This window comes from Trichosurus vulpecula, chromosome 4, assembly GCF_011100635.1.
Source record: "Trichosurus vulpecula isolate mTriVul1 chromosome 4, mTriVul1.pri, whole genome shotgun sequence".
Taxonomy (NCBI): Eukaryota; Metazoa; Chordata; class Mammalia; order Diprotodontia; family Phalangeridae; genus Trichosurus; species Trichosurus vulpecula.
Genome location: NC_050576.1, coordinates 330,506,164 through 330,529,378, shown reverse-complemented (window position 1 = coordinate 330,529,378; position 23,215 = coordinate 330,506,164). Strand labels below are relative to the sequence as shown.

Here is a 23,215-nt window from a genome sequence, read left to right as displayed (position 1 = left end):
TAAATATATGTGCATGTTATGTGTATATGCATTTATGTATTGTATACACACACACACACACACACACATTTTTATATATACATCCACAAAATTTAAGACATGCAGGTAATTTCACAATTACTCTCACAGTGTTCCAATCACTTGTCCATGGACTGGCCATGTTCTAAACAGAGCAGAAGAAATCACCAACAGAACCAGTGAACATAAGAGGAGTATAAATGTGAGGACTATGGTGTTGGTTAAATGGCTCTCACATACTTTTCTTTCCCTTTATGACTATCTCTTACTCAATAGCCATTTGTTTCCTCATTGTTTCCTGGACGTGAGTGTCACGACTATCCACTCTAAATTAACCTTATGTTGTATTCTAGCATCCTTCTTGAGTATTATATTAATTTTTAAAAATTAATTTTAACATTTATTATACTCCTGTGCTGCATGCTTTACAAATATCATCTCACTTGACCCTCACAACAGCTCTGAGTTAGGAGCTATTGTTATCCCCATTTTACGGAAGAGGAAACTGAGGCAGAGAGGTAAATACCTCACCCAGGGTACACAGCTGATAAGTGTCTGAGGCTGGATTTGAACTCAGGACTTCTGACTCCAGGCCTAGTTCCTATCCACTGTGCCACCTACCTGCCTATTAAGAGGTTCAAAGGGAAAAGACTTATAAACACTTCTCTCGTCTTCAGTCTTGTTAGGGTATCTCCATTCAAGTAATTTCTAATGTCTTATATAAAAGTAACCGTAACAATTTGCCATCAAGTTGCAATGATTTCATATTTCTTAAGTTGTTTTCACTTAAATGTTCACACTGAACAAACCCTGTGTGTAAAGCTGACAATAGTTGGATAATCTTGATAGCAGGTATTTGATCATTAACTCTGATTTATTTAGGGAGAAGTGCATTGATTAATTTGACTCTTTGTATAAGCCTAGTGCCTTCCTAGTCACAGCAAATACTTTAATTCCATTACTTTAACCTTGAAGGTAGAATTGAAGCTTAAATGGAATGAGGCAGTATCCTGGCATACTGATACAACACAGCTTTTCAGGGCTTGATATATTCCACTGACTTTCCATTCATTTTACCACAGTTAAAGCTAAGGTTGTTTTCCTCTAAATCCATAAATCTAAATTCTTTTTTTTGCCCTATACCTCTGATATTTGGAATTTTATTTTAACTAGCCACTTCCTCACTGTCAACAGAATTAATATGTGTTTACTAAGCTGTATTAAGCAACTTCCATTGCTATGAGAATCTTTATTTCAGCTTTAGAAATGTCATTTCTTTTTAATTTTGGAGATGAAGATCTGCATGATCTACATAAAAAGTTATTTATTTTTGAGAATCTGCTTAAGGATAAAAGGTGTTTGTTCTTCCATAGTATAGTGAAGGCAATGTATGGTTGCAGGTGAAAATTTAATTCACACTAGTCATGGTTCAGAACAGTTGTCTAGCAAAGAGACTGGCTGAAGGAAGATAGGCCACAGACTAAGACAGGCTACTGGTAAGGTAGAGGTTAAAAGAGAGATAAATTAGCTCAGAGGACTGGTATCAGTAATATTCAAAGGTTTAAAGCAAACAGAAAACATTGAGACAGACACAGAAACAAAGGGCTGTGGTTTACTAGGTTAGAAAGAATGTTAGTAAGGCTGCAGCTTTACCAAATTTAGAGATCTCCTTGGGGGGAAAATACACTAAGTTGATCTGAGAGATTTTTATGCTCAGAATCCCAGGCTGATTCAACTGGCTTCACTTTCAATGCATCAACACATCCATGAATTCATTAATGTGGCTACTGCTTTCAGTGATGCGGGTTGACAACCACGAAAGAACTTAGGATATAGTCTTCTTGAATTTACTTGGAAAAAGAAAAAAAACTACCTGGTAAACTCTCTCTCTACATAGCTACATAAATATATCTATATGAATTATGTTATACTTAGTGTATTCTCTCTGTATATATTCTGCATATAATACTTTAGTAGCTGTGATATTGTACATATAAAGTTTCATATTTGCCAAATATATGAAGTAAGCATAATAAAAATACATGATACAAAAATGAATTGTCAGGTATGTATGTATATGTGTATATATATATGTATATGTATATGTGTGTGTATTTTTATATATATATATATGTTGTGTACGTACCCACAGATGATTACTTTTTTTATCCAGAGAAGTCCTTGAAAACCATGTACTAGACTATATTCTACTTATACCATGCATGCCCCAAAGCAGACAGGTAGGTAGTGCGTGAATAGAAGGGTTCAAATGTGGCCTCAGACACTTATGAGCTATATAACACTGGTATGTCACTTAAACTCAGTTTCCTCAACTATTAAGGGGGAATTATAACAGCATCTACCTCACAGAGTTGTTGTGTGGATCAAATGAGATATTTGTAAAAAAAAAAAAAAAAAGAGGAGGGGAGCTTAGTTATATAGAGACTTGTACCCTTTCCTTCCCCTCACGAAGCTTTCAATTTAATAGAGAATGGAAGGCAAGCTATCATCTCCTCCCCTAAAGATTATGATGTGTACTCTTAAAGAAGCAACAACAACAAAAAAACACCATTGTTATTTCAAAAACAAGAGTGATCACACCTCATTGTGGAAATCCGAGAATGCTTCATGGATGAAGTAATGTTTCATCTGTTATTTTTTTTTAAGGATGGTCAACATTTTAATTGAGTCAATGAAAAGTCAAGGCACATTTACAGCTAACACATCATATGGGAAAATGAGTGCTGAATATATCTTTAGTTCCAACTGTCATCAGGCATTAGTGTCTTGAAAATTAATTCTTTAGTACATGAGGCACAAGGTATCCCTGAGGAAAGGAAGTAAAGATTCAAAAAATTATTTGGAAAGATAATTCAATGCAGATCATTGAGGACTTCAGTTTAATAACAGACTTGATATTAATTTTCTGATAAATTCATAATTGACAAATTTTGTTGTATTTTTGTAATTCAAGACCAAAAAGAAATGGAGTTAAATGTATTGAGTTGGCCTCTTCAAAAGAAGACAAGATGTGATGAATGTCACTTTCATTGTTTTTGTTTTGTTTTGTTTGTACGGACTAAAATTTTGCCTATCCTGCACAGGGTGAGGTGATGATATACCACTACATTTGAATAATGTGAATTTCAAAGTAGAAATTGATTAATCCTTCAATAAGCAAATGCTTTTGAGTGTCTTTTTGTATAAGTTATTATCTAATTCACTTATTAGTTACTATTTAATATACAAGGGATATAAGACTTATAAGACATAGGTCTGTAACAACAATGCTACTTGCTGCTACTGTGGCTATATGAGACCGATAACACCAGCACACAGTAGGGCTGCTAGCACAGGTTCTTTGATCTGCTTTTCTAAGGAAAGCAACTTTAAGGGGTTTACAATCTCACTTTAATTAAACATACATATGTCGTTCACTTAGTTCAGGGGAAAAAGTCAACACTCTGAACTTCAGAGCAAATACAAACAGAAATTACAAACAGAGAAAATATAAACAGAGAAAATAACACAAATCAGCAGACGGAGCTTCTAGCTGTCTGACCAAAGCTATACATACATAGTTATCAGAGAGAGAGTCATGAACATGTGGGTTTTCAAAGATGGGGGGAGGAGGGGCTCCTTAATGGCTACCCAGAGTCTCGTCTGGCCAAGTCACAGACACACTCTTCCAATGGGTGAGCCCCCGAGGCAAAATGCTAACCTCAAAGTATACATACACTTCTTCAGGGTCAGAGGGCGTCACAACCATGTCACTCAAACCCATGTAACTTAAGCAGGTCATCAAAGTCTTCCGATTCAATCAGAGACTCTTAATTGAAACAAAGGCAATACTCAAAGGCACTTGATTGCCTTAGTGCTGAGAAGCATTCCAAAACAAAGACAACATAAAAGTCCCACCCTGCTTGTCATTACAGATCTTTCTTTCACGGAGCCTTTAATGGAATTAGGGAAAAAGGACATGAGTTCTTTGTTAAAAACACAAGGCAGTGCATGGTTATTTAGCAGGTGATCATATGAACAATAAATACTGCAAGTTGTTAGATAAAAGACTTGTGAACTCAGGGGTAAGATTGGAGTAGGACCTTGTAAATCTGGGATGGGTAGTAGAAATAGTAAAGTCATTCCAAGAGGAGGGAAGGACATCATTTATCCTGTTGTAAACAAATAATAGAAGATAGTGGGTATAAATATACATATACACATAAATATGTATGTGTATATATATATGTATGTCTATATGTATGATTGAATGAGTATATGTACATATTGTGTGTGTATATCATATATATACATATATATGTAGATTGTGTGTATGTATACATATATCCATCCATTCATATATGCGTGTGTTTGGTTTTTTTTAACATGAGCAAGTAATGGAATTTATACCTGTAAACAAATTAGGGTCAGATTATGTAGGATCTTGCATGACTGATAAAAGAGTCTAGAGTTTATCTTGTAGGCAGCAAATTCCATTTGACAGTTTTAATAGATTAACATTTTAAAAGAATGATCAAATTAATTGCAATATTTCTTGACTTTATGTTTTTGTTGTGTAATTTAGCTAACCGAGCACTCTATCTAAGAAGGTATTGCCCAGCAAAGGTCACTGTGACTACCTTGGGGTGAGACCTCTTAAAGTCTCTATTCCCCACTTTGGGAAAACTGGAAGGACTCTAAATACTAAGTTACCTGTCTGCTAGTAGATAATGAAGATTTTAAAACTGTGAAGGTGATTAGTGTATTGTCAGTTTCCTTTCTCTTGAAAGCTAAAAAACAAAACACACACACACACACACACACACACAAACACACACCAAAACATAAAAATTAAAAATAAAATAAAACTAGCAAGCACGATTGCATAAAATGCTTCAAGTACCAGGCATTCCTCTGATTACCAAAGAGGAAAATTAACTACTTGCCACCCAGTTAAATTTAGCACAATAAAGATGGATCCAGGACAGAGTAGATCAGGGAGGAGATTCAGCATCATAGTTGGCTATTAGTAAGTAGAGCTGACAGATCATGATAGACAACTGGGTCCCTGATTCATACTAGGCTTGTGATCTTTTTAAATAGATGCTAGACACTATGAAAATTCAGCCTTGGATAAAATGTAACAGAGATGCAGCTGGTTGAGTATTAAATCTTTGAGTGTTAAATCTTCATTTACACTTCAGAAATTGGCAAATACTACAAATTAGTCCTTGGTTTATTGTTTTGTTGATTGTCTAGACTTAAGAAATCATGGAGGAAATGTTGATAATGCAGATTAAACTTCAGTTTTGTGCATGTGCAATTTTGTTGTGGTGGTCACTATTAAATATTTACTAGCATATGCCTATAGAAACTCTTCAGTAACAAAAGATTTTTCATGGAACATGATTTTTATTTTGTTATAACCAGTGAGAGATTCAAATAAATTAACAGCCTGTTCTCCACACAACTGAGCCGAGGCCCCGCTGCGGCCGCTGACATTGTGGGTGCAGGCCCTGCCCCTGCTAACAACAGGTTCGCCAAATTCAACCTAAAATTGCGTAGTGGTTCTGCCGAACCAGTGAGAACCAGCTGAATCCCACTACTAGTTGTAACCATTATTAGAGATGGTACAGTGGATAGAGCACTGGACCTGACGTCAGGAAGATCTATCTTCCTGAATTCAAATCTGGCCTCAGACACTTACTAGCTGTGTGACCCTGGGAAAGTCAGTAACTGGAAATGGATATTGCAAACCACTCTAGTATCTTTGCCAAGAAAACCCCAAGTGGGGTCACAAAGAGTTGGACAGGACTGAAAGTGACTGAACAACAATAATAACCATTATTAAAATCATCATGACTGGGAAGTGACAAAGAGACACAGTGGATAGAACTCTGGGTCTGGAGTAAGAAAGACTTGAATTCAAATATTGCCTCAAATATTTAATAACTGTATGATCTTGGTTTAGTCAATAACATCTATTTGCTTCAGTTTCTTCAACTGTGAAATGGGGATAATAGCAACATTTATCTCCCAGGGTTGTTGGGAGGATCAAAAGAGTAATATTTTAATGCACTTAATAATAAGTAATGAGTAATATTTTAATGCACTTTAATGCAGAATACCTGGTACATAGTAGTTGCTACTTAAATGCTAGCTATCATCGTCATTAGTAGATGTCTATTAGCTAGCTATTATCATCACCATCACTTTCTATAGTCATTTATAGTTTACAAAGTGCTTTCCCTATAGCCCTATGAGGTAGGTATTGCCAAGCAGTATTCTCATTTGATGGAATAGGAGACTGAGACAGAAATTTTAGGCAATTAGCCCATAGTCATAAAGGTAGGAAGTGTTTGATTTGGAATTCGAACACAGGTCTTCTGAATCTTATTCCAGTTTTCCTTCTATTATACCTGGATATCTCCCAGATTATCTTTAGCTAATCACTGGGCAGTAATTTTGTGGTTTGTTTGAAATATAAGAAAGTATTAAAACACTGAAAGATCAAATTGTTAGTCTGACCTAGTCAAAATAGCAGTTAATTCACAGTGAGGTAGTTCCCATAAGGTAGGATGGCAGGTTGAGAAATGTTTTAAGCTCAGAATGTTCTTTGTAATAACAAGTATAATAGTGTGGGCTGAAAAAGGGTTTGCTGAAGGTTTCAGGAAAACTCCTGAGAACACATGCCGGAATGATTAGTTGGCCTGGGGCAAAGTATGTTTTCAAAGAAGCCTGAGACATATGCTTTCTTTATGTCTTACTCTGCTAAATATATGGTCAACACTTTAGTTGACTGAAGTACCCTTTCTAAACTAAAGAAAATCAAATCTTATGATTGTTTTGTTCAAGGTTCTCTTATATTTCAAACAAATGCATTCACTAAAAGTTCCAGGGACCCTTAATATCCATATGAAATAGAAGCTTTGAGGGTGGGGAAATTTTTTATTACTTACTGTATTTACTATTGCCCATAGGTAGAAACTGGCCCATTTGAAGATGGAAGGAAAACATTTAGAACATTCAAAAATATTAGAAATGTTGACTTATTGAGTGAATGAATAGATATAGCATTTAAGAGGTTACTATGTGCCAAGCACTGCTTTAAAAAAGGATATGAGTACAAAAACAAAGACAGCCCATCCCCACAAAGAACTTACATCCTAATTAGGGAAGGCAACAACACATACAGGGAATTGCTGTCAAGTTAAACATATAGTGAATATAGTCAAAGAGGAGTAGATTGACACCTCCTTTCCAGGAGCAATGGCATTGACACCTCCTTTCCAGGCGCAATGGCAGATTGTATTTATTATGGTTTTAGAACTTAGAGGTGTGTGTGTGTGTGTGTGTGTGTGTGTGTGTGTGTGTGTGTGTGTGTGCGCACGCGCGTGCGCACACACACACATGTATGATATACATGTGAATCTGGTGAGAAGACCAGGAGTTAGGAAGTAATGAAGAATGCGAAGCATGGCTGATACCTGCCTGAAATAGTGGGCCAGTGAAGGAAGTGAGGCCCCAGATCAGAAATTCCAAAAATTAAAGGATTAAAACCTTCAGGTCATAAAATAAAACTAATTCCTGCTCAAAAATGAAGTTGATATTTTATGTTGTATGCTGTGTTTTTATAATATGCTTTGCCTTTTTAACCCATGAATATGAATTCCCCTGATCTTGAATATTTCGCTTAATTTCCAGTAAGTTTCTGTTTGTGTTTGTGCTCATAGAAAGGTCAAGTAAATTTTAATTCTCATCAATAACAAAGCTCTTTCAAAGTGACCCGACATTTCACTTGATTTTTGCATGGCCTTTAGTATTTTGTATAAATAAGGGCAGATCTAATTTTCCATTGGCAAACAAGCATGGGATGTTAAAATGTAAATTTGCATCACCTCATCCTTCCCATGGCTGTGTATGTCTCTTTCATGGTTTCCAAGGATTTAGCCCATGGAATTTAAGATTGTTCAATATAAGTTTTCCTTTTATACTGAAGAGATACTCTTCAAATGTTCCCTAAACACATACATTTCCTCTTCTTGCAGTAAAGGGAGAATCAACTGATGGGAAGTGGGGAGATACTTCAGTCTTGGAAATAGATGACATTACCTAAATAAGGCTGCATGAGTACATTCCCTGATCCTTTGGGATGAAAGTGGACCTTAGAAGGAAAGCTGATTGTTTCCTCTCACCAGATGGTACAACAATCTCTCTCTACTGACTTCTCCCTTTCTGCTTTCCTTTACCAGTGAAAATACTAGCATACCAATTGGCATTTACAGGATTCTATTTCTCTCCTCCTCCCAGTTTCCCTTTTACTTTTCCCCAACTTAAGTAGGTAGATTAGGTAAGATGATAGAGCAAAAATGATAGAAATTAAAAAGTCAAGAGATAAAAAGAAATTATTGTACAGCAAAAAACACAGTAAACTCAGAAGGAAAAAAAACTATATAGCCTAGGAATGCCTACAGAAACAATTTAGAGACATTTAACAATTTAGCAAGGTGCAATATATGAACCTTAGGTAACTTTTGAAACAAACAATGGATTTAGTATAATATAGTTTCAGATATTCCTGGTATTGTTATCTGTAACATACCTTGAAATTAAAATGACATATATACTTCATAAACATAAATTATTGCTATTGAGTGCTACCTGTATGGCAGAATACTCTCAGTAACTCTCTGCTAACATTTTGTTAAGCTTCTAAATTTGCAATATCAAAAGCAAAAATACATTCCTATGTATTTATTCATGCATGTGCTCCAAAGCAATATATTTCACACTTTTCAAAGAACTTAAGCAAATGGAAATATCTCATGCAAATAGGCACATTCAACAAATATTAAAAAGAAGTATTTTTCCTTCCTATAATAACCTATAACCATATGAAGTGGAAAACTACCTGAAAACCTTATCTCACATAAGAAGGGGGAAAAAAAGATGAAGAGAATTATTCTCCTTTAAACATTAAGGAAAAAGAGATCTAAGCAAACAGAGGATATGTTCAATAGAGTCTAAACTAAATGGAGTGAAAAGAAATTTTATCCATATATTCAGCAAAACTTTTCAACTATATTTTTTTTCCTCCATTAGAAATAAGCAAACATTGTAGGGGGGGGGGCTTAGAAACTTTATACAATTATTTTGTATTAGTATTTTTAATTTTAAAATAATGAAAAGTATTGAATTTCATAGTTATTCATAATCAGTGGATTTCAAATGGTATCCCCTGGACAAGATCTTTTGATTTCATTGGTGCAGGGAATGAATATGGTCAACTGTTCTGCAGCTTACAGTTTCTTAGAGGCTCTGAGAGGTTGGATGAATTACCCAAGGTCACATAGTCAGTATGGGTGAGAAGTGGTACTTCTCAAACCCAGGTCTTCCAGACACTGAGGACAATTCTCTCTATACAGTACTTTTCCAGGCCACCTCTCAACCAAGGCACATTGGTGAAGGCGGGGGAAAATAAAGTGAGCCAAAGGCACTAATTATGTGGAGTGACTCTGTGATGTGTTCTAAAGGGCTTGGCTCCTGGTCACAAATCTCCTAGAGCAGAAATAACTATCTCAGTCAATGCCCAAGAAACAGAGAGATTTACTTCCTTGCAAGAGGAAAACCACTGGAGAGTTATTTTTTCCCCCTTGTTTGAGGACTGGATAAAATAAGATTTTTGTCTTTTGTAGAAGAAAACAGATTATAGATTGTAAGCTATGCGAACAATGGCATAGGCCATTTCTCAGATAAGGAATTGAGAGATTGTGGCAATTACTGCCATACCTGTAACAGCTACCAGCACCTGCAGCTTCTCGAAAGTGCCTTCTCCACTGAACTTCAGCCCCCAGGGGATATTGGGATATAAATAATGATCAACATGTATTCCAGTTAGTGAAAAGATTTTTTTTTTCCCCATCCAGAACAAACCCTGAAACCTAAAAAGGTTTTAGGAAGAATTTTGTTAAATTGGGTCAGCAGAGGAGAAAGCCAGAAAAGACGTGGCTCCCTCTCCAAATTTCTGTTGTCTGACATTATATAGAGTTCAAAGTCTCACGTTGTACAGAGCTCTAACAAGAGCATAAGGACAAACATCTGGGTAGCCAGTACTTGGTAGGTAAGCAGTTTCTAGAAAAAAGCAATTTCCTAGGTTGCTTGAGATGTATATCAGCAGGTAAGTATAAACATTCGTTGTAATTTAGATGAAGCCAAAACACAAGCCTAAGACCTGGGTGGACCAAGTTCTCTGGCTTAGCTAGGTCAACATGACCTACTCTTTGGGGCTAGATGCTTTTTCTAGCCACATAAAGCTAGGTTCAAACAATATCAATACATAATAAAGTTTTTTTTTCCCTCCCAGTTGGGGCAGAAAGCGAAAAATTATGGGAACCTCACTATTAATAGGGAGGAAATTAGGTGGAAAAAAGCTAGTTTGCAATGATTTGCAAAGACCCAGACTTAAATTGATTCTGCCCCTGGATCTGAACAAAGAAAAAAAGAGGCTATCTCATAGCATGTACTGCCCAGGGGACTCTTGTAGTAACAGGAGTAGCCCCAAAATAATCAAATAGCAGCTTCTCCGTCCCATGTATGCTCTGTAAATAACAAGAGGCCAGCCCTGTGAAAGTGAGGCGAACCTTGGTAGAGAGAACAAATTAGCCAAGGGCAAAAGTTCTCTAATTTAATTAGTTTTTATTCAACTTCTCAAGATGCAGGAAAATACTATTTCTTACTCAATTTAATTTTAAAACCATTTTATTTAATTTCAGGAATTGTGTTAATATTGCTTTCAACTATTTCATTAAAGAGATATAATATTCATCTGCATGATAGGCTAAACAGATTCTTGTAAGCTAACAGGGAAATAATCCCGATGATAATAATAATAGGGGCTAATAGTTTACATAGTGCTTTACGGTTTGCAAAGTACTTTAAAAATATCACATTTTATCCTCATATTGACACTTGTAGGTAGCTGCTATTATTTTCCCCCTTATATAGAAGAGGAAACTGTGTCAGACAAAGGATAAATGACTGACTTAGGGTCACACACAGTTAGTAAGTATATAGGCCATATTTGAACTCAGGTCTACGCTGACTCTGTTGTCTACTGTCCCTAAAATTTGGTCCGGCACTCTATCCTATATGCCACTTAGCTCTCTAAGTGACATTCATAATACTGTTCCTAAGGGAAAATGTCATCTGAGCTGTAAGCATTTGACTTAAAAATGAACTTTTGGAACAAACTACATTCATAATTGGAGAACTTTTATACATTTTAAAAATGGGAAGGGCATGATTTCATATTTTGCCCTTATAATTTAGTTATCTCCCATTCACTATGTTTGGGATAATAAGGATCAAAGTTAAGGGTTCCTCAGAAATTCCATAGTCCAACTTTTTCATTTTATAGCAGAGGATATGGAGACCTAAAGATGTTATTCATCTACCCAAGATCATCCAGGTCCTGGGACTATGAATAGAGTATGTATTTCCACATTAACCCTTGTTAATGTTTATTATTATTAACATTAAGACTTCTTAATGTTAATGTGTAACATTATGTAAAAATAGTCATCTAGCTGGTGTAGTGAATAGAGCATTGAACTTGAAGCCAGGAAGAATTGAGTTCATATTCTCTTTCAGGCAACCCAGTCACATACCTACAGTTTGCCTTGGTTTTCTCTTTTGCAAAACAGAAATAATAATAATAGTGATAATCTTCTAAGATGATGTGAGGATTGTAGTGGAATTTTTTAGGGACCCAAGAGGGTGAATACTTATTAATCTGCTTTCTTGAGGTCAGGATTGGATAGTAGCAGTAAGGAATCAATTGAGAGTGAAGCAGAAAGCCTTTTAGCAGGGTAGATACCAAGATGGAAAGCATCTATAATGAGTCTGATGTAAGAAGTTCCATATATACAAATTTTTGAGGCAATATTTGTAACCTAACATTATTTAATGTATCATCGTGTAAAACAAAGAAAAGAAAGATGGCTATTCATAAAACACAGGTAAGGTTACCTGCGTACTTGTTGAATAAAAATGTATATTATTTGTTAAAGGAGATAGATAAGGAAGTTGCTAAATTAAAGAAATGTGCCCATCAGGCCAGCCAGGGAAAAGAACTGTCCCAAGACTCTGGAATCCTTCATTTTCTGCAGTGAAGTCTTTTTATATCTCTAAGAGGTGAAAAGGAAATGCTGAGGAGCATTAGCTGCTGTACCTGGTCTTACAGTTCATTAGGGGGTCATTTCCAGCAAAATGGCTGGTACAGAACAAGATGGAGTGAGCATTGAATTGGTTCTGTTTCTAATGAAAGGAAGGTTTATGCATTACACAAAGAATATCTGGGAAACTCATTGTGCAATAACAGTGGGATTGGTAAGGGATGTTATCAAGGCAAGGTTGGTGAAGATGCTCTCTGGAAGCTGTCAACCTCTGGAAACTCGCTGAAGTCAGTGGAGCAGGGACATGGTATAGCACATAGAGTGCTAGACCTAGTCAGGAAGACTCAAATTCAAGTCCAGTCTTACATGATTTTACTAGCTGTGTGACCCTGGGCAAGACACGTTAACTCAGCTTGTCTTAGTTTCCTCAACTATAAAATGATGATAAGAATAGCACCTCCCTCCCCAGGTTGATGTGAGGATCAATTGAGATAATTTTAAAATGCTTAGCACAGTGCCTGGCACATAGTAAGTGCCATATAAATATTATTATTATTTTTGTTATTATCATTATTACTATGTCAGTCTCTGGGGATGGCAATTTTGTCCACTTCTACAGGATCAAATGAGATAACTTATATAAAGTGCATTGCAAACCTTATAGTGATATTAAATTGCTAGCTGTTATTATTATTAGCAGGTTAACAGTGGTCTACAATTTGTTTCACCTTTTTTCTTTTATGGAGAACCAGTGTTTTGTTTTTATAGCTAAATAACTGAAGGATATAGCAGGTTCATTTTTTATTGTAGTCAGGACTTTAAATGAATTTCAGCTAAATATAGATATCAGGATTTTTATCCCATTGTGAAAAATGCCACTCAAACATAGTATTTTGAAGCTGAGAAAGAGCTGAGAAACACAATTACCTTAATCATTTGGAAAAATAGCTATTCTTTACTTTGTTTTGGTTGGCAGTATTCATATCTTTCCTAAAATCACCTTGAAATCAAATTTATTGACAAAATTTTTGTCAGTACCACCTACTAGCAAAGTGGCCAGGTAAAGTATGTAAAGGAATACAGCATCCATGAGGAAAAAGTTCAATTTGTGTGCACTCAACCTCAACTTTCATTATTATTCTATGTGTACCTTCTAGATTTTACAAAATGGTTCTTTTTTCCCCAATTTTTAACATTTTTATTTAAAGTTTTGAGATACAAATTCTATCCCTTTGTCCTTTCTTCCCCTCCCCCTCCCTGAAAATGGCTCTTTTTTAAAAGGAAGTATTTAAAGGTGGAAAACAAAAAAAAAATTAACTTTCCAGGGCACATGGTGATTGGATTCTACTTATTCCCAATATGTATTCTTTTCACTTTTGCTTTGGAGTGGGCCTGCTGGGAAACATTTAGCTGACATTGTCTCTTTATTATGAAGCAACAAACTAATCTCCTTTTAAAAGTCTTCTTTAAACCCTGAAAACTTATACATGTCTATTACATACACACACACACACACACACACACATGTCCTTTAATTAAAAGAGCACCCATCTCTGGAACTTATTCATGCATTGGTCTGATTAGGTTAATTTTGATGACTCTAAAAAACTGATAATAGAAACATATAATTAAAGACTGGCTTATTACAGAAATAAAAATCTTTGTGCTCATACATTTTAAAGGTTATTTATAGATTATTTCATAGATATTACCTTTGCATTCAATTCAAACTTTCCACAATTCTGATGGGTAATGCTGCTACTCCGTGGAGAAAGTTGCCTTGCATATAGATGCACAGTCATACTGGGGAGACATGCACAAATGGGGAAGAAAGAGCAAGCAGTCATATGGAAAAAGAGCAGATGGTGTGGACAGAGAAGATAGCAGCCACCTGGAACAGAGAACATCTACATCAGAAGGAAAAGCAGGCAGGTTCTATGGATCTGAAGTAGATAGACTGAAGAAATCAACAAACATTTATTAAATGCCTCCTATATGCCAGACACAGTGCTATACAATGACAATAAAGAGAAAAAAATCAAACAGTCCCTGCCTTCAAAGAGTTTATATTCTACAAGGGAAAGGAATAGGCCATGGGGACTGGGAAGAAAGGACAACATTGAATTGGATTGTAATAATAATAGCTTTAATATAAATCTTTAACTACGGCAAAACACTTTACAAATAGCTCATTTTAACCTCACAACCATGCTGGGAGGTAGATACTTCACTATGCCAGCTGGTCCTCTGCTCTACTTATTATCCAGCCTGTGTGATTGAGATTAGATGGGAAAGAAGCTCAAAAGACAGATGGAAAGGGATCTGAATCTTTACTAGTAGTACTATACATATGAACTGAAAGTGTCAGCCAAAATCCAGCCTTCTGCAAGAAGCCTTTCCCAGGCAGGAGGCAGCTAGGTGGACCAGTGAATGCTGGACAGGGAATCAAGAAGATCTGAGTTCAAGTCAAACCTCAGACCCTTCACTGTTTAACCCCAGGCAAGTTACTCAATCTCTGCTTGCCACAATGTCTTGAACTATAAAATGGACATCTTTAATCAAAAATTAGAGGGTCACTTCTTAGGAATGTCCCAGAAAAGATTTTTATTAAGGTGTAAGGTTGACTGGATGGTCTCTACCTCCCAGGGATGTTGTGAGGATCAAAGATAATATTTTCAAAGTGCCAAGAACATAGTAAGTGCTATGTAAATGCTTATTGCACTTTCCCCCAATGCTAGTGTGAAACTTCCCATTAGACTGATCACCTTTCATCTATCCTGTATCTATCTTGTATGCACATAGTGAATTCTTCCTCCCACATTAGGAAATGAGTCCTTTGAGGACTGTTTTTGCCTCTCTTTGCATCTCTAGCATTTAATACAGTGCTTAATAAATATTTGCTGAAAGGGAGGGCTGACTGGGGAACAGGGCAACCAGAATATATGCCATCTTGGAGTGGGCGGGACGGTAGAAATGGGGAGAAAATTCGTAATTCAAACTCTTGTGAAAATCGATGCTGAAAACTAAATATATTAAATAAATTAAGTAAATAAAAAAATTTAAAAAAATAAATATTTGCTGACTGAATTAAGAGGAGATGTATTAGTGTCATGGAGTTATGAAAAGGCAGATATATTGGTGCATTGAATCTTCATTACTTGAGTCATTTCCGTTTTAGTTACCTTTGTAGGAAACTCCTAGTGTGGAAACTCTCTCCACCAATGCAGATCAGGAAATACTCTGTAATTTGTCGTTTTCGAGAGTTGTCTAAAGATACTGAGAGTTTATGTAATTTACCCAGGGTGGCATACTCAAGGTGTTTCAGAAGGAAGATTTGAATCTAGGTGTTTGTCTTCTATGCCTCACAGCCTTAGAGGTCCAGAGCCAAGCTTTTGCTTTTACGATTCATGTATTATGTGATCTATCACAAGGATACGTTGGTTGTAGTTTAGGCCATAGTCTTAAGGGCAGCTAGGTGGCACAGTGGATAGAGCACCAGACCTGGAGTCAGGAAGACTCATCTCCCTAAATTCAAATCTGGCCTCAGAGACTTACTAACTTGTGATTGTGACCCTAGGCAAGTCACTGAATCCTGTTTCCCTCAGTTCCTCCTCTATTAAAAGAGCTGGAGAGGGAAACAGCAAACCATTCCAATGTCAATGCCAAAAGAACCCCAGATAGGGTGATGACTGTCCTTTCATCTCCCTTTTATATGCTGCATTCTTTCATTAGCATTCAAGCTCCTTTAGAGGCCTATTCACTGAAGGGGCTTTACCTACCTCAAAGTGAGAACTTGAAAAGACCTTAGCCTAAAAGGGACAAGGTCTCCCACTGCATCCTGGGCCATCTTCAGTCATCCTGATGAATATCCGGCCATTGGACCCAGATGGCTCAGGAGGAGAAAGTGAGGCTGGTGACCTTGCGCAGCCCTCCCTCACTCAAAGTCAACTACAAGTCATGTCATCATCTCCCTGATGTCATGAGAACAAAGGACAAATACAACACAAGCCCCTTTAGAAAGGGGGCTTTGTTTTTAGTTGAATTTATAAAACCAGCATTTAGCATAGTTTAATCTACTCTAATCTATTTGTTGTTGAAATGGTGGTGTAGGGAGCACTGAAAAAGTACTAATGGCAAGTTGTTCAAGATAGATAGATGAAGATCCTCCCTTGTTCTTTGCCCATCCCCTTTCTTCCCATAGAATGATTAATAAGAACATATACATTAGAACTAATTTCTTCAATTCAGTGTTTGCCAGATAGTATTTTTTGAGACCAATTGGACCATTAGTGTTACCCCACCCCTACCCCCAGGGGAAGAAGTCCATGCTCCCAATGCCAAAGCCATGCAGTTCTAGAGAGAAGTAAACTTAAAAAGTCAGTACTAACAATGACATAGAATTGGTCACATTTATATAGCTCTTTGAAGTTTACAAAACATTTTCCTCACAGCAACAACCATACGTAAATTATTCAAATAGTATCCCCATTTTAAAGAGAATAAAAATCAAGTTTGGAGAGGTTTGTCCCAAGGCTACACAACTAGCAAAGATCAGAGCTAAGACTCCAACCTAGGTCTTTTAACTTCAAAATTTCAGTTCTTTCAGCTGCCCAATGCCTATTATTTAATATAAATTCATTCCAGCTTACTTTAGTTAAAAATAAATAGGTAAAAATAGCAGAGAAAACTCCCAATGGGAAGAAATCAAAATTCTTAGCTGATGGGCTCTATCCTCTGCTTCAGCTCGGGTTTTCACGTTTCCCATCACTCCAACTTCCCTACTTCTTGTGCTCCTGAGATAGACTGCTACTGTCAACCCAATCTTTACTCAGGATCATTTTTATACCCCTGTTTCTTTTATTCGAGGTTCAGGAACCCCCCCCTTTTTTTCCTTTCCTTAAGAGAAAACAAGGTTGAGTTTTAAAGGAAGTTTACCAGGTAGCTACGGGCAAGTTACACAAAATAATGTAAGTGCAATCTTGTCTTACTGGTCTGGCTGACAGCTCAAGTAGATATGTTCACTAAATTCTATTCTTACCTGATGTCTTGTCCCTTTTTCTTCATCCCTTCCCTACCTTTCTGAAAGTAAAGAAAAGAGGTCTAATTTTCATAAGAGGAAAGAAGAGAAATTAAAAGATCAGAAATTGATAGCAACTTGGATTTCCACTAAGATTTACCAGGCAAAAGGTAGGAACCACTACTGATTATGTTACAGTGATGACAGGAATCTGCTCATTTGCATTCATATGCACCTGAACAGTGGAACAAGTAACTTCAGATTACAAGATGAAAGGGTGGAAAGTCCCAAAGGAATCCAAGGATAGGAGATGGTGGACAAGGAAGGGGAAAAGTACACTGATATCTTGACATCTGATCAGTTATAAGGGCAGAAGAGAAAAGAAAGGAAAGATCAAGAATTGCCCAGAATTTGTATTTCTACATGAGATCATAGAGACAATAAGTAGCTAAGAGAAGGTGTGATTTGCTTTAGGTTTGCTGAGAGTTTGCTAGAGTAGTTTTCAACACAAATCTTAAATTCCATTGAGATAGCAGGCGTTGGGGCAGCTAGGTGGTGCAGTGAGTAGAGCAGTGGCCCTGGAGTCAGGAGGACCTGAGTTCAAATGCGGCCTCAGACACTTGACACACTTATTAGCTGTGTGACCTTGGGCAAGTCACTTAACCCCAATTGCTCTGCGTCCCCCCCCCGCCCCGGCCCCCCCAAAAAAGGGAGATAACAGGTGTTGCAAAAGGTAGACTATTGAAAATATGTTATATAGGATCTTTAAAAGTAATATGATAATACTATATATATGTGTGTGTGTATATATATATATACATACATATACATATATTATACAAACGCACACACAAACACACAGATATATGTTTAAGAAAAAGGCTGACTTAGAAAAATACATTGCTCCAAGTTGACAACTTCTCTCACTAATCATAGGAAGATTTTCACAGCTCGGAAAGGTAAGTATTGAGTTGCAGGAAGAGAATTTGCTCTTGTCAGATCAAATTAGGTAAACTGAGTTAGAAGTCTAAAACATTTTAGAAGTCAGGAGTCCCCATTTTTCTTTCACATCTTAAGTTTCCCAAGTAGGCCAAAAAAACAAAACAAAACATGGGCACTGAAGGGAGAGCCAGCTGTGCTGTCAAATGCCATTGCCTATGAGTTCTTATTTGAGAAGAGTAGTCAGAGGAAAAAAAAAGACCAAATGAGGTTTCTGTCCTGACACTTAAGCTAGAGTCGATGTAATTACAGAAGATCTAAAGAAGAATTTCTTAACCTGGGACTCACAGACCCTTAGTGGATATATAAATAGATTTCAGGGGGTCCAGGAAATTGATGGGAAGAAAAATTACAACATTATTTTCATTAACCTCAAAATAAAATTTAGCTTTTTTCTATCAGTTTTGGAACAAACATTATTCTGAGGCAACACATATTATTCTGAGAAAGATCGCTTCACCAGAAGGAATAATGTTATTCAGGCCTCAGCTCTTTCCTGTCTGCCACCTTCTCTGGTCCTCTCTTCCTTCTTGCCTTCTCTGAAGAATTTGACACTCGATCACTCTCTTCTCCTTGATATTCTCTTCTTGATAGATTTCTATGATAATACTGCTTCTTCTGTTACCTGTCTGATCCCTCCTTCCCAGCTTCCTTTCCTGGATCTTCATCAGAGTCATCATCATGTGTCCCCTAGGGCTCCATGCTGGACTCTCTTGTCTTCTTTTTCAATCCTTTTCCATTGGTCATCTCATCAACTCCCATGAGTTTAGTTACCATCTTTATGCTGATGATTCTCAGGTCAAGTTTGCCATCCCTTACCTCTCCCTCAGCTTCCAGTTTCATGTCTCCAACTCACTATTGAAAACCTGAAACTGGATGTTCAGTAGACATCTTAAACTCAACATGTTCAAAATTGAAATCATTATCTTTCCCCTCAAACCTTCCCCTTTTCCTAACTTTCTAATTATTGTTAAGGGTACCTTCATTCTCTATATCTCTGACACACTGCAATCTCCTTAAAGGTAGTGGCTATTTGTTTTTGGCTTTGTATCTCCGGTGCCTAGCAAAGTATAATGAATAACTTGGAACTTGATAAATGTTTGGTGAATTAAATTGATTGTACCTTCTCATTATAGCATATCCCTCACTAAATTTTGATGAACCAAGTATGATAAAACCTTTTCTTGTTTGTTTAGTTTCTAAAAGCTTGTGCATTGTATTGTTTAAAATTATTTTCCAAATGGAGAATATGCAATAGGAGTGACCTTACCATTGTAGAAACAAAGTTTCTCAAACTGTTGTTTTGGTCCATTAAGGGATCATAAATTGATTATAACATCTGGAAAAGTTCAAAGAGGTGTTTGGCAGTGTCAGCAACTGAATTCTCATAGCTTTCTTCTTTGAATCCTCATAACACTTTTAAAAATAATTCTCATAAGACAAACACAGGGCTGACATGAACACAATTATGAAACACTTGTCACACAAATAAAGTCAGATCTAAACAAATGGAAAAACATCACTTGCTCGTGGTTAGGCCAAGCAAATATGATATAATAAAAATGACAATTTTACCTAAATTAATTTACTTATTCAGTGCCATAACAATTGAACTACCAAAAAATTATTTTACTGAGCTGGATAAAGTAACAACAAAATTAATCTGGAAGAACAATAGGTCCAGAATATCAAGAGAATTAATGAAAAGAAGTGCTAATGAAGGTGGCCTAGCCATACCAGATATTAAACTATACTATAAAGCAGCAGTCATAAAAACTATTTGGTACTGGCTAAGAAACAGAGTGGTGGATCAGTGGAATAGGTTAGGTACACAGGTTGCAGTAGTCGACAACTATAGCAATCTAATCTTTGATAAACACAAAGAATCCAGCTTCTGGACTAAGAATTCACTATTCCACAAAAACTGCTGGGAAAATTGGAAAATGGTGTGGCAGAAACTGGGCCTAGACCAATATCTTACACCATATACCAAAATAAAGTCAAAATGGGTTTATGATTTAGGAATAAAGGCTGATACTATAAGCAATTTGGGAGAGCAAAGAATAGTTTACCTGTCAGATTTATGGGAAAGAGAAGAATTCATGACCCAGCAAGAGATAGAGAGCATTACAAAATGTAAAATGGATAGTTTTGATTATGTTAAATTGAAAAGTTTTTTGTATAAACAAAGCCAATACAACAAAGATCAGGCAGGAAGCAGAAAATTGGGAGAAAATCTTTACAACTACTGTCTTCATCAAGGGGATGCCCATCAATTGGGGAAAGGCTAAACAAGTTGTGGTATATGAATGTAATAGAATACCATTTTGCTATAAGAAATGGGAAGATCCTACATGATATGATGCTGAGTGAAAGGAGCAGTGTTAGGGTCTTGGCCAGCAAGTTGCCCTGTCTCAGTACGCAATGATGAGGCGGGAGCAATGATGATTATAACTCCGCTTTATTGGCAGACATTATCCAGTTTTATAGGGTTTTGCACTACATAAGCAGAAGCAGGTGTTCAAGGGGATGAAAGCATGGGAAAAAAGGGATGTGCTTCAGTAATGTATTGTTGCACTTAGATTAGTAGCGATATCTGGTGGGAAGAATCTGGATTATTGTAAACTATGCTGCCTACAAGCGTATGGGAAAACTAGGGCTGTAGTAAGTATGGGAACAGGACGGGGTGCTGTCCTACAGTATCTACGGAGGTATGGGAAGGCTCAGGCATGTAGCCAGCTGATATCAGAGCTGTATGAGCTATGTGAGGCATGGGGCAGGATGCCCTTGTAAAGTATCAAAGAAGTTCCCATTAATTAAAGCATGTTTGTGTTAGGCACTGGTTCAAGAGCATTGGGTAGTGGCCTGCTGTGTTCCTCCTTCTGGGCCTGTGAGTCCTTGGTGAATGGACTCTGCCTGCATGAGAAAGGATGGCTATCAGAGCAGGAGGGGGGTGCTGTTAGGGGGGCTGCTGCTAGGGATGGAAGTCTTTCCTCTGGGCGCCTACCGTTCCAACTCCTACTAAGCCTGTCTGGTATTACCCAGGAAACAGGCCAAGTGCTAGGGTCTGAGCAGCCCCGGGGTCGGCCCTAACTCCCTACAGAGCAGAACCAGGAGACCATTGTATACAACCACAGACATATTGATTCTATGATGACTTTGATAGACTTGGCTCTTCTTAGCAACACAAGGTTCAAAGACAGCCCCAAAGGTCTCATGATGGAAAGAGCTATCTATAATCAGATAAAGAACTATGCAGTCTGAATGCAAATTGAAGGACTCTATCTTCTCTCTTTTTCTATATCTTTTTTTTTATTATTTTGTTCCTTCTTTCTCATGATTCATTCCATTGATGGTTCTTCTTTATGACTTGACTATTGTGTAAATATGTTTAATGTGAACGTATATGTAGAACATATATCGGATTCCATGCCATCTTGGGGGGAGGGGAGGGAGGGCAAGAAAATTTGGAACTCAAAGATGTGTGGGATTGAGTGTTATAAAGTAAAAATAAAAAAAATCTAAAAGCTAGTAATTCTTATGTATTTATCATAAATTAGTACTATATTTATTTGTGTATATGTATTTTCTCCTCCATTATTTTGTAAGTTGTGAGGCATGTCTGTAACTGTTTGTATCCCACTGTTACTGGGTTTTGATTATTTTAGGTGCTTGGTGCTTATCTTTTGAATTTTGGTTAATGAATAAGTATCCAACTCCTGGGTTCTTCTGCCGAACTCCTAACTTCACAGTCTTTAAGAATTACTCTGTTAACTAGAAGGGCTTCAGAACTTCAGCATTCTAAATAAATATTCATTGGTAAGGTTGTTGTTACAATAAAACTATCTGAGTTATTTTAATATTTTGGTGATATGGATTATAATGTGGAAAGTGAGCGTTTGGAAAGGGAATCATTAGGATTAAAAAAAAAAACAATAAGAATCACTGATCTTGGAGGCCATGGTCCAAGGAAGATGGGACATTTTGACTTCCCAGTGGAAGGCACTCCAAAACTTTGAATTCAAATAAAGTAAAATCAATTGGACTGTCTAAGAACCTTTTGTTCAAGTTTATATACAGCCAGATACTCTGAAGTGCCATAAACTTGTACTCAAAGGTCCTAAACTGAGTTCATGTCTTTTTTAAAATTCTAAATCATGAGACAGTAGTAGCTACTGCTGGAGGGGCTACTATTCTTATAATAAATGGCAACTCCTTCTGGTTTCGGATACTCATTTTCCTTCATCAACTCAGTGTAACTTTGATTTCCAGTATTACATTAATGCATACAATTTCACTTAGCTATGTTATAAATGAGAGAGAGAGAGAGAGAGAGAGAGAGAGAGAGAGAGAGAGAGAGAGAGAGAGAGAGAGAGAGAGAATTTCATGAGTCTCTTAACTTATTTTCAGGTTGCCTGGAATTAAAGGAAGACACTATTGAAAATCTTCTTGCTGCTGCTTGCCTTCTTCAGCTTCCTCAAGTAGTAGAAGTGTGCTGTCATTTTCTCATGAAGCTTTTACATCCATCAAACTGTTTAGGAATCCGAGCATTTGCAGATGCTCAGGGGTGTATTGAACTCATGAAGGTGGCCCATAGCTACACAATGGTAAGAAAGTCTTACTATAAATTTCCATAATAGAGAAGTACTGTAACTACAGACACATACAATGTATTGAATAATCTAGTGCTGTTATTTAATGCATCATATAATATGGGCAAAGGCAATAGCTTATAGTGGCTGAAACTCTGAATTTGGATTCAGGAAGACTAGGTCCAGATCCTACCTTTAGCACTAGCTGTTTGATGCTAGGTATGTTATAAGTCCTATGTGCTTTAGATATATAGAGCTACACGTATACTTATTTACAGTCATAAATGGGTTGTATTGGTAGAAGGCATTCTGGTGCCAAGGGTTTTTTGCATTGATGAAATCACAACCCGATAGCATACAATGTGTATGGCATAACAATATGTTATCATTTCACAACCATTGTATAATGAATACTT

General features: G+C 36.8%; 1 protein-coding gene across 2 annotated transcripts in view; it reads left to right on the top strand.

The window, feature by feature from the left end:
- Window positions 1–23,215, top strand: part of KLHL1 (kelch like family member 1) — a 563,316-nt gene that overhangs the window by 211,864 nt on the left and 328,237 nt on the right. For both annotated transcript variants that reach the window (XM_036757924.1, XM_036757923.1), the window contains one exon: window positions 22,618–22,814. In XM_036757924.1, the coding sequence (XP_036613819.1) occupies window positions 22,618–22,814 (197 nt within the window). The remainder of the gene's footprint in view (window positions 1–22,617; window positions 22,815–23,215) is intronic.